This window comes from Ziziphus jujuba, chromosome 2 (assembly GCF_031755915.1).
Source record: "Ziziphus jujuba cultivar Dongzao chromosome 2, ASM3175591v1".
NCBI lineage: Eukaryota > Viridiplantae > Streptophyta > Magnoliopsida > Rosales > Rhamnaceae > Ziziphus > Ziziphus jujuba.
The window spans coordinates 24,831,617-24,844,110 of NC_083380.1; the positions used below are offsets into that span (position 1 = coordinate 24,831,617).

The 12,494-nt window shown below is 30.8% G+C and overlaps 1 protein-coding gene across 1 annotated transcript; it reads left to right on the forward strand.

The window, feature by feature from the left end:
- Positions 1-6,408: 6,408 nt before the first annotated feature.
- On the forward strand, positions 6,409-8,009 carry LOC107419134 (probable pectate lyase 16). Its single transcript, XM_016027877.3, has 4 exons — positions 6,409-6,792; positions 6,935-7,290; positions 7,380-7,515; positions 7,788-8,009. Exons 1-4 carry the CDS (start codon positions 6,544-6,546, stop codon positions 8,007-8,009), a joined length of 963 nt encoding a protein of 320 aa, XP_015883363.2. The 5' UTR covers positions 6,409-6,543.
- Positions 8,010-12,494: the final 4,485 nt, after the last annotated feature.

Below are 12,494 nucleotides of genomic sequence, written 5' to 3' on the forward strand. Positions count from 1 at the left end.
TCATTGAAGATAACTTTAATGAAATTCTATGTTATTTACCATACAAATAATGATTGTGAGGATCTGGCATAGCATTCTTAGAAACAGTGATAAGCTTCTTCATCATCAAGGTGGACAATTCTTTTTCATTCATGTGATTGACATTCTACGGCCACAAATTTCAAAACATCTTAACTTCTATAATGTTGAGGCCATTTACATATATCTTCATATAAGTCATGTAAAGTGTTCCACAAATATGTTCTCATATGACAACCATGGCACCTTTTATTATTTTCCATGTGTCATTCCTAAAGTAGTTCCAATAATCTTTGTGAAACTAGTATTTCCATCTTCACTATACCAAATTCTCTTGCTTTGTATATTTTGAAAAATATCTTTATGCAGAGTGATATGGTAGGACATTGTAGATTTGACTACCTACCTGACATATTGGCTCGATATGTGAAGACATTTTTTTTTTTTTTTTTTTTGGTTTGTGGAACAGTATGCCTATTCTCATTTACTAGTGATTAGTGCCTTCTCATCATTTTTTGGCTGATTGCATTCTTGTCCCTGTTGTTTTAGCATCTTCTTATAGTACTTTTTCAAATGACCCTTGAGCCACAATAATTACACTTATATGTTTGCCTCTTTTCATCTTTTGATCAGCCTTTACTTTAGCTTCTACCTTTTCCCCTGTCTTGACAACCTTCTATATGTCTTCCATGTTTTTTGTGATGAGGGCATGTGTTTAGTCATTGCTTATGTTCTATTCTTCTAAACTCCTAATTGAATAGGGCATCCATTATCAGAGCCATAGTAAGTCTGCCATTTGGGGCCGAATTGTTAAGAGAAACTAACAGTGTCTCTCAATTATCTAGAAGAGAGCTAAGAAGCAGGAGTGCATGTTCCTTATCCTCTAGTTATAACTCCATTGTAGATAACTTCACCAAGCTTTGGAAATCATTGGTGTACTTCACCAAGCTTTGGAAATCATTGATGTACTCAACTATAGAAGTTCCACTCTTCAACTTCAAATTCACCAATCACCATATCAACAGGGCTTCGGCTTTGGCTTGGTACATGTCCTCCAACTTTTTCCAAAAGGCATATGCATCTATTTTCTATACAACATGATATAAAAGAGTAGGATTGATCCACTGTCGGATTTAACCAGTCATTTTCCTATTCACTTTTTTCCATTCTATTTTTCTGTTGGGATCAGATTTCTTTACATTGCCATCCAAAGGATTAAACAAATCCTTGCAATCAAGGAGATCTTCTATATGAGGTCTTCAAATTGTATAGTTTATGTCTTTAAGCTTAATCATAGTTCTTGATGATGATTCCTTTATTAGCATCTTGCTCTACAATGGCTTAATGAAAAAATCAAGCTAAATTTAGCAAAAGGAATTTCACCATTGCATTTGGAATGGTAAAAAAAAAAAAAAAAACATTCGATTTGACTCTTTTGGTGTCAAAATCCAAATATAAAAAACTTAAAACAAAACTGTAATTTCAAAAAGTTTTAGCCAAATTGGAAATACCAAAAGTCCAGGGGTAATCATGTAAATGCTAGAAACTACAATGGTAAATTTACAATTTTTGAAAAAAAATTTGGGACATTTAGTGACGTGGCAAATGGTTTGGCAAATTGTCTGACTTGATAATGATAGGGTGCCACGTGGTAGATGACATTTCTAATGACATGGCATGGCTGATGTGGCACCTTCTCTATACGACACGGCTTGGTGGCTTGGCTCTTATAGCTAGCATATGTAGAGGCATGGAAGGCACATGAGTTTGACTAATGGCACAAGGCGGTGCATGTTACCCATAGGAAATTTTGACCGACATGTGGTGGCACTTCTGGCAATGTATGGAGGTCTGATTGGGCTCATTCTCTTCATATCAATGAGATATATTACTACACATGCGAGAATTTGAGCTTGTTTGCAATGAACACTATCTCTAAACTTGGAGCTTTGATACCATTTGCTGTGATTCTTTTATCATAGATAACACAGAATTTAAGATACTCCAAGTTTGAGTTGGATACTTATTACCATTTTCAAAAATAAGTATTTTGTTTACCATATAGATATATACATATATGATGCTTGCCATTTACCAAACTTAATTTTAACATTTTCATTCTAACAAAACATTTTTGAATGTATTACCAAACATGTTTTCAGATTCTAAAATACCAAATCAAATTTACCCTTTTCATTTTCACAAGATTGATTTACAAAAATTGGTTTTGAAAATGTTACTAAACGGATCAGATCCTTTGTTTCCACTTTTTTTTTTTTAACACTTTTTCTTTTTCTTTTTTTTTCTTTTTTTCTTCTTTTTTTTTTTTCTAATTTCTTATAAATTCATTTTAACTCTTTTTTTTTTCTTAGAAAAAAAAATAACTTAATCACTAAAAAAAATGATGAAAGATGTAAACACTTTATGGTGCCTAAACGCACCTTAGGCAGTTAGGAAGAAAAATTAATTGTTGTGTGAGGAGAACACCTGATGGGAGAAGTACTCCATGTTGACTCATCAACAGCAACCAGGTGAGAAGAAGTGAGGTGTTTATATGGAAAGATAGACTCCACAAAGGTAACATGGCAAGGGATAATAAAATTACACACTGAAAAATCATAACATTTATAAGCACTTTGATTTTTTTGGTATCCTAGAAACAAACATGGTGTTGATGTAGGTTCTAGTTTATGATTAGAATAAGGTTTAATCCAAGGATAACAAAGGCAGCAAAATATTTTCAAATGGTGATAATTTGGCAATTTTTGAAAAATAATTTCGTAAGGAGATTTTAAACCAAGAGTTTTAGTTTGCAATCTATTTATCAAATAGACAGCTACATTAAAAATATAGGTCCAATATTTTAATGGAAAACCTACTTGAGACAGTAAAGCTAAACCAGTCCCCCTAATGTGTCGATGACGTCTTTCTGCGTACTCATTGTGTTTTGGGGAGGAGGAGTTAAAAGGTGAGTTATCCCAATTGATTCAAAATAAGATTTAAGTTATCAGAATAAAAGGAGATGATTTGTTTTTGAAAAAAAATTTTAACATTATTTTTAAGTTTGAGAAAAATGGAGTAAACATCAAATTTTTGCTTCATTGGAAACCACCAGACATACTTGGTAGAATGCTCAACAAATATCACATAATATTTGTACCCATCAGTGGACAATATGGGTGTAGGTTCCCAAACATCCAAGTAGATTAGTTGTGGGGGTTGTGAACTACTCATAGAAGAAACATGAAGGGGAAACTTATGAACTTTATTGCATTTGCTGGGATTATAATTAAAGAATTGAAAGAAGAAATTGGTAATGAAAAAGTAGAAACTAAATGATCTAAAATTTTATTTGAAGGATGTCCTAAACGACTATGTCAATTCTGACTAGGAGTCTTGACACTGGAGAATCAAACTAGCTGTGAAGCAAAAGATGCTTCAGAAGAAAGCCACTCATATATCCCTCCATTATTTGGTCCTTGAAGTAGAGTCACCCCGTTGAGGTATCCTTCACAACAAAATCATGTGGTGAGAACTCTATGTTTGCATTATTTTGTTGGCAAAATTTTGAAATAGAAATTAAGTTCCTTGTCATGTTCGAAACACATAGCACACCATTTAAAAGAAATGAATGATTAGAAGTAGGAAGATAAGTTGAGCCAACATGAGTTGTGTTTAAACCATTACCATTAACAATCGTGATCTCATCGGTACCGTCATAATCAGAGTGAGAAGACAAGTTATGTAGATCATTGGTGACATGTTGTGAAGCTCCAGAATCAAGCAACCAAGATGATTGAGAAGAAATTGGAGAGGGAGATGTAGAAGCTAGCAATGCCGAATAAAAAGCATGAGGCCTCGGACCAGATTTTGGAGTGGGAAGCAAACCTTGTTGATGCATGGGAGTCCATTGTTGTTTCAGTTGAGGGCAAAACTTTGCAGAATGACCAAGCTTGTCACATAACTGACATTTTCCACGGTAGTTTCTAGAAGAGACCAAAGATTGGTTACTGTGAGAATAATCGTAAGATGATTGAAATGACTTGGTAGCTAGTTTCTTGTAAAAATTACAATCAAAACCAGAAGAGGTGCTGCTTCAGTCTGCAACATGAGCAACAGCAAAGGAATCATCATTGAGCTGAGAATCTCCTTTGTGAAGGTATGCCTCATATTCCAACAGCCTTTCATGTAAATCTTCAAAGGAATTTCAATATCCCTTGAACAAATATCAACAGAAATTTCTTTTAGATCAGAATTTAGACCATTGATAACATAAATGGTAATTTCCTCATCTTTGAGTGGTGCGTTAAGCAAGGCAAGCTCATCTGCTGCCCCTTTAATATGAAACATGTAGGTTGTGAGATTCCAAGATCCTTAAGGTTTAACAAGCGCTTTTGGAGCCGGGGATAATGCGTGCCCTTAATGGCTTAGCATAGGTGACAGAGAGTTTTTTCCATAGTTCACGGGAAGTCTTGGTAAAAGCAACCATGGGAGCAAGCTCATGAGACAAAGAAGCTAATGAGGAGCCATACACAAGCTGATCTTGACGGGTCCAACACATATATTCTAGATGAGAGGAGGAGAGAGGACACACTAAAGAACCATCAACATAACCGATGAGTGCATATCCATAAAGAAGAGCACCCCATTAAGCTTTCCACATGAAAAAATTGTCAAAGGTAAGGCAAATAGGTGTTTGAGTAGCAACGTCTATAAAAACTAAATTGGCAAAATCAAAAGTCTAGGTATCCATTACAGAGGTAGAGGATGAAGCAACCATGATAGCAAAAGAAAAAAAGAATAAGCAAAAGACAATTTTAGAGCAAAATACATAATCGTAAATTAACTCTTCGTAGCAAGAGTTCTGATACCATAAAGAAGTTGTGAAGTTGATGAAGGAAAGCTTGCTTACATTATTGAAAAGAAGTCTTTAAATACACGTTACAATATAAGAGAGTTTGTTAAAGATAAGCAACTAGTAACTAAACCTATGTACACGTGTGATATTCAAAATACAAACAAAAAAATAGATAAAAATATAAAACAGAAGCTGCTTTATCCCTATTAAGCACATTGTACTTTGCCGTACAGGTGGCATTATCTCCAAGCCCAGCACCTAGGCAGCGCCTTTTGGAACACTGCTCATTTTATATAAAAAGGCCATACAAATAAGAACCAGATTTTCAAAAAGATATGTATAAATATTACAAAAGAATTGATGTTTATCTCTCCCCTTTTTTTTTAAGGATTTTTTGCACATATCCTCGAACTTTAAATTGTTTTGTAATTTGCCACATAAAATTTGTATTTGTCATCTATTCTCTCAAACCTATTAAAAACTTTAAAGCCACAATTCTATATTTGGGGGAATATGTGCAAATTTCTGTGAAGTTTAAAGTTATAGATGAAAATGCAAAATTCAAAGCGCATATTACAAATTGATGCAAAGGAGCATGGATGTAATAAGTACTTTTTTTTATTTTTCTTTTTTTTTTAAATCATGATTATAATAAATTTTAAACTAAAGAAGGAAGAGCGTGTGTCTCAGACTACCTCAAAGAGGGTGTGATTCTTGTGAGGAGTATATCATTGGATCAACTTCATGCTTCTGGTGCTATTTTTATTTATTTTTTCTTTTGTTTTTCTTTTACTTATTATGTTTTGACAATACTCTTCCCGGTGCTTCTTGGTAGAGGTGAAACTATCACCAAACTCTTATGGCCAAATAAGAAAGATACCTTCTTTTTTAATTCTGTTTTACATTGTTCTCCAGCATATATACAATCATATATAAATATTCGAAATTAAATGGCCATTTATTATTATTATTATTATTGTTGTTGTTGTTAAAATAAGTCAATTTTTTTAGATATATAGATTTGTAAACAAGTATATATCTCAGGAGAATCTGAAAATATGGACGGGAAAGCAGCGAAAGCCATATTTAGGAAGTCCTTTCAACAACCATCCCTATACTTAATATCCTTCTATCACATATATATTTTGGCTGCTACACAAAGATAGCTAATGAGTTAAACTTATACGGTAGGAAATCAAAACAGCAAAAACCTTCAATTTTTCTATTCCTAGCACTTTGGAAATGCTTAACACTCCCTCAAACACTGCTACGTTGAAACCAATTAAACAAACTGACAATTACCACTAATTACTCCCACATATATATGTATATATATATATATATATGTATTTATGTATATCTCGCCACTACTCTAAATTTCACAATCTGAAAATATATCAAAGACCTTCATCTCCTTGATCTTTGTGATTTCGGAAGTTGCAAAAACCAAAATCTTTGAAATGAGTACTTTACAATATAACATCACCATTGCTCGGAAGCTGGTCCTTCTCATTGTTCTTCTCTGTGCTCCAAAACCCAGTTTAGCACATCAAACAAAAGTTAATGGGTGGAAGAGCAACGTGATTGATCATTGCTGGAGATTGAACCCTGATTGGAGAAGGAACCGCCAGCAACTTGCAACATGCTCTGTGGGTTTTGCCGGGAAGATGACCAGCAACATGGGAAAAGGCCTCACATACTATAAAGTCACAGATCCTAGTGATAATGCAGTTGATCCAAAACCAGGGACTTTGAGATATGGAGCAGCTTTAATTAAAGGGAAAGTTTGGATCACTTTCCAAAGGGACATGAACATCAAGCTTGAGAAACCACTTCTTATTAGTAGCTTCACTGCCATTGATGGAAGAGGTGTTAACGTTCACATTGCTAATAATGCATGCTTGTTGATCTTTAAGGTAATTTATATATACATATATATATATATATATATACACCTCTCCAAACTACTTAATCTTTTTATTAATTTGTAAATAGTCTCCATGAAATTTGGTTAATTTCCAAAAGTTTATTTGGTCAAGCATTTCTGTGTATTATCAGGCAAGCAACATTATCATCCATGGTCTTCAAATCCACCACTGCAAATCTCAAGGACCAAGCTCAGTTATGGGACCAGATGGAAAGGTAATTCCACTAGGTCAAGTAGATGGGGATGCAATCAGATTGGTCACTGCATCAAAGGTTTGGATTGACCATAATACACTCTATCAATGCCAAGATGGTCTCCTCGATGTCACACGTGGCTCTACCGATATCACAGTCTCAAATAACTGGTTCAGAGACCAAGACAAGGTAATGCTTCTTGGTCATGACGATGGTTACTTGCGCGACAAGAACATGAGGGTGACTGTCATGTATAATCATTTTGGACCCAACTGCAACCAAAGAATGCCAAGGTAATCTATTATAAATGTAAAATTATTTTAGAAAATATAGAAAGTATAACAACTATATATTTGTGTATGCATTAACTTAAATTCTGCAGAGTTCGCTTTGGATTTGCACATGTTGTGAACAACTTGTACCAAGGATGGACACAGTATGCTATTGGAGGAAGCATGAAACCTAGTGTAAAGAGTGAAGCCAATCTCTTCATAGCTAACAGATCAGGGAACAAAGAGGTAATTTACTCCCATAATGCTTCGATTAAGTTTATACTATGATTAGTATCGTAGATATCCACAAAGACATAAAAATTTGCCAAACTGTAGCTTGATTTTGGATCAAGATTTAAAATTTAGAAAGCAGAATGTATTTAAAGCATATACATATACATATATATATATATATATATATATATATAAGTGATTTAAGCACATTCGTATGCTACAAAACAGCGACAAATAGTTTATTAAACTCTAATTGTTATATGACATTGTTGATATTGCCACAGGTGACTTGGAGAAGGGACAGTGTTGGGGATAAGAACTCATGGAAATTTTACTCAGTGAGGGATGTTTTCGAAAATGGAGCTTCTTTCCTCCAAACAGGTTTTCAAGGAGCAAAACCAAACTATAACCGGCAGCAAAATTTCCAAGTTATAGATGCAAAATATTTAAGGTCATTGACAAGATCAGCTGGTGCTTTACGATGCACCAGAAAATTAAGATGCTAAAATCAATTTCAAGCCAGCCAAACAGAATCAGATCACAAAATAAAATTTTAAATCCCCAGCTTCTCTACTTGTATTTTTTTTTTAATTGAATTCTTCTTTTGGTTTACATTTTATTCACCAAAACTGGCTTTGTCTACAAAGCAAGAGAATACTTGTAGTGAAAAACGAAACGTTTATAAGATCGTTCTGATTGAGTATTTATGCTGGGGATTTTAACAGGATATTCCGTATTGCTCTGATATTGTTGTTTGGGGTTTAATTTTGACAATCTCTTTCATTTAATTCAATCTTCATGCCTATAGAAAAGATAAATAAATAAATAAATATTACAGAATAGCTAAATGATTTCTTGCCTTCTCTTAGAAGGTACGGGCTAGTACAATGTGTAATATATTCTTGCTAATGAAGACAAATCTTTTATATTAATGGATTTTACTACAAACTTTTACCCTTTAGCTTGTCAATAATCTACAAAGAATGGTTTGGTTAGTGACATTTTAGGTATTTGTTTATTTTCAAGGTAGTAGAATAGACTATTCAAAGCCTACTAAGCAATGATATTTCCTGTTTCCAATTAATTTACATATGAATTTGTTGTATTTGTCAAGTACTAATTTATCAAATTAAATTACATAATTAAATACAATGTAACAATTTCACAAAAAGTAATAAAGAGAACAGAGTACTACTACTCACAATGTTACATCAACGTATATATACAGTCATTCTTTCGTCCAAGAGAAACTTGTTTTGGATCATCCAAAACAATGTCATGCAACATATTGCATGAGATTGTTTTGTTATGCAACATTTTGCATGATATTATCCTAGAAGATCGTTAACAAATTTCTTGGATGGGAGAAAACTTATATAATTTTTATATATACAAATTATATTTATGCTTTTGTTTGTAAGTTATTTCACTTAATTAAGAGTAGTAAATGGTTCAATCATATGAGAGAGAACTTATTTTGTTTTCTATGGAAAAGGACAATAAATCCCACAAATACATCAACAATAATCTAAATCTATTTATTCGCTCATGAATAACCAAATTTAGCAGAATAACAAGAAATTGATAAAATTAAGACATAACTCAAATATTATTGTTCATTGATAATTGCACTTTAACAGTCACCAAAAGCAGGTATATATAGGCAACATAAAAGCACAAAAAGAAATAAATTAAAAATAATAAAAGAGGAAAAAATATCCCAATTTCCTAATCTCCTATTTCCTAATTAGACTAGCCACCAATAAATTAAAATAAATGAGATTAAATATAATATCTCTTTATTTCATGATTAAAACTAATTCAAATCTAAATCCAACAAATAATATTTTACTATAAATAAAATAAATCATATTTTCCTACACATCATTACTGCTGCAGCATGGAAGCGTGAAAAAGATAATAAATCACACAAATATATTAACAATAATCTAAAATCTGTCGATTTATTCACGAATAATCCAGATTTATATATCAAAATCTTGTTGACTCTACAAAATACAAAGAAATTGATAAATTTGAGAAATAACTGAAATATTATTATTCACAGATTATAAAATCACCAAAGGCATCTATATATAGGCAACATTAAAGCATAAAAAAATAATTGAAAAATAATTAAAAAGGAAAAGATCTCCCAATTTCCTAATTTCCTAATCTCCTAATTAGACTAGCGATTAATAAATTAAAATAAATGAGATTAAGTATAATATCTCTTTATTTTCTAATCAAAATTAATTCAAATTTAAGACTATGATACTCGCCCATACAGACGAATACAATAAGTATGCAGTTGATAGCAATAATTGTCAGGGCTCTTCCAAGATTCTTTACCGGAATATTAAACAAGGCTTGATTCCAGAGAAATCCTACTGAATTTTATAATGGAAAATCTGGTAGAATCTCCCATAAGGGTTGGATTTACCTTAAAATTTCGTACATAGAAAATACACTTCTAAAAAATTCCCTTATTCCTCCCACTTTACTACAATTTGTATCCACATAAGAGTTATTAAGTAGTATTATATAAATAAATCCAGCATAGTATACAGAGCATTTATGGAATTATTAAGTATAAGAGTTATTACAACATAAGGTAGAAATAGATATTACAAGATAAAAAATACAAAAAGGAAGACTTCTTAAACTTTCAGCAATGAAAAAAGACGTCGAGCTTGCCCCGGATGATCAACGTCTACTATTCTGAGCTTAGGGGAACGGATTTAAAAACAGTGAGATGCTAATCATCTCAGTGAATAACTCAATCTACTATATAATAATAGTAGTAATAACCATAATAATATAATAATAAAATAAACTTAATCAATTAATAATAAGTAAATAAATAATTACTAAGTATTTGAAAATAATGTTTTCACTCAAAACCCTCACAATACACTCAATTGGAAATGTTTCCTTTCTAAAAACAATTTTCACAAAATCCAATATTTTGTACCCCAAAATCAATGAAATAAATAATAAATAAAATACAAATAATTTAAATCTTACGTTATGACCTTGAAAATAATTTAATCACAAATCATTGAATTTATAATGAAATATCATAAGATAAAATAAACTCACAAATAAATAATAAAATTTTTATTGGAAGAATTTTATACAAAAGCGAATTAACCAAACAAAATTAAACTCAATATAATTTATAAAATTTTCTAATTTAATCAATGAAATAATAAATAATAAAAGAATTATTTTAATCAGTTTAAAATACCTTAACTTGCATAGGCGATAAAACAAAATAAATTTCATGCTAAAATTCCATATTGAAACAATAATAAGATAGGAATAGATACATTTTAATAATTATTTTAAAATAAGCATATTGAATCAATTAAATAATAAAAGAAATATTCAACTCAATTTCAAACATCTATTTAAAATAAGAGTAAAAATATAATAAAATCCATTTTAAATCATCCAATCAATTTAAATAATGAAATCATAATAAAATGCATTTTTTAAACATTAATTGGATAAATGATAAAATCCAATTTAAAGCATCAATTGAAATAATGATAGAACACAATTAATCACATTTTAAAGATAAATAAAATGTTAAAACATTTATTTGAAATGAATGGTAAAAATATAAATAAAATCCATTTTAATTCATTAAACCCATTTAAATATAAAATCATGGTAAAATACATTTTTAAAACATTAATTTGAATAATGATGAAAACATAATTAAATACATTTTAATTTTAAATACTTTTTAAAAACATTATTATTTTGGAAAATGTATTAAGAAAGCATTTAATGGACCAAACTATATACCAATGGCACCCAACAGTAACCAGCGTGCCAAGCACCGTCTGATAGGAAGGTTAAAGAGAGAACTGGCATACGATCGTGTGGCGCCCTCAATGCTACTGCTATCAATAATCCCGGCTATGGAGGGAGGTTGACGCTCACCATGCATTATACGTGCCAACCCTCAAATCCACAACATCCCATGGGACAACTTTATATACCTGCGTGCTAATCATATCCATATATACAGTACAGAGCACCAGTACTATATGGTGCATCTAAAATCATAAAACAATATTTGTATAAAATCATCGGATTTATTCCATCCATTTAAATCCATAATTTTCTACATTCCTTTTTAAATCATCATCATAAATCCATCATTTAAAATCCATCAATATAAATCCATAAATCTCAATCCATCAATTTAAATCCATCAGTATAAATACGCCAAATTTCCAATGGCATAAAACCAAACCTTAATATTTAAATGCATAAATATATTTTTGAAACATAATAATTTAAAACAATATTTTTCTCAAACCCTCAAAATCAATTTGAATAAAATATATCATTAAAACCACATAAATTTCATACATAATTAAATTCCAAAAATTTTTCAATACTATAAAATAAATTCCACAATTACTCCAATGCATAATAAATTTAAATGGATATTTTCCTTTAAATCAATGAAATCAATCCATACCAAAAATAATATTAAAATCACATAAAATCATATAAATACATTTATATGCATCACAAATTCAACACTAAACTTAACAATAATTTATTAAAAACTTTAAACCCATGAAATTGATTTATACCAAAACAGTATTAAGGATGCATAAAAATTCATATATATTTAAAACTCACATATGTGCCTTATTTATGCATCGAAATTTCAATATTTAACTCAACAATAATTTTATCAAAAATTAAATCATAAATTCATAAAAATCAAATTGCATAAAAATTGATTTTTCATAATTTATCAAAAATCAAAGCATGCCTTAATGAACGTATATACTTCAATTTATTCCAGTTTTGGCATCAAAATTTCAAATAGAAATTTACTAAACATTTAACACATTAAATATAATTTCCAATATATAATCAACACAAAATATATACAATTTATCAAACCCAAAATAATTTTGAAGGTGGGTCACTCACCTTGAGCACGCTTATCAACCAAG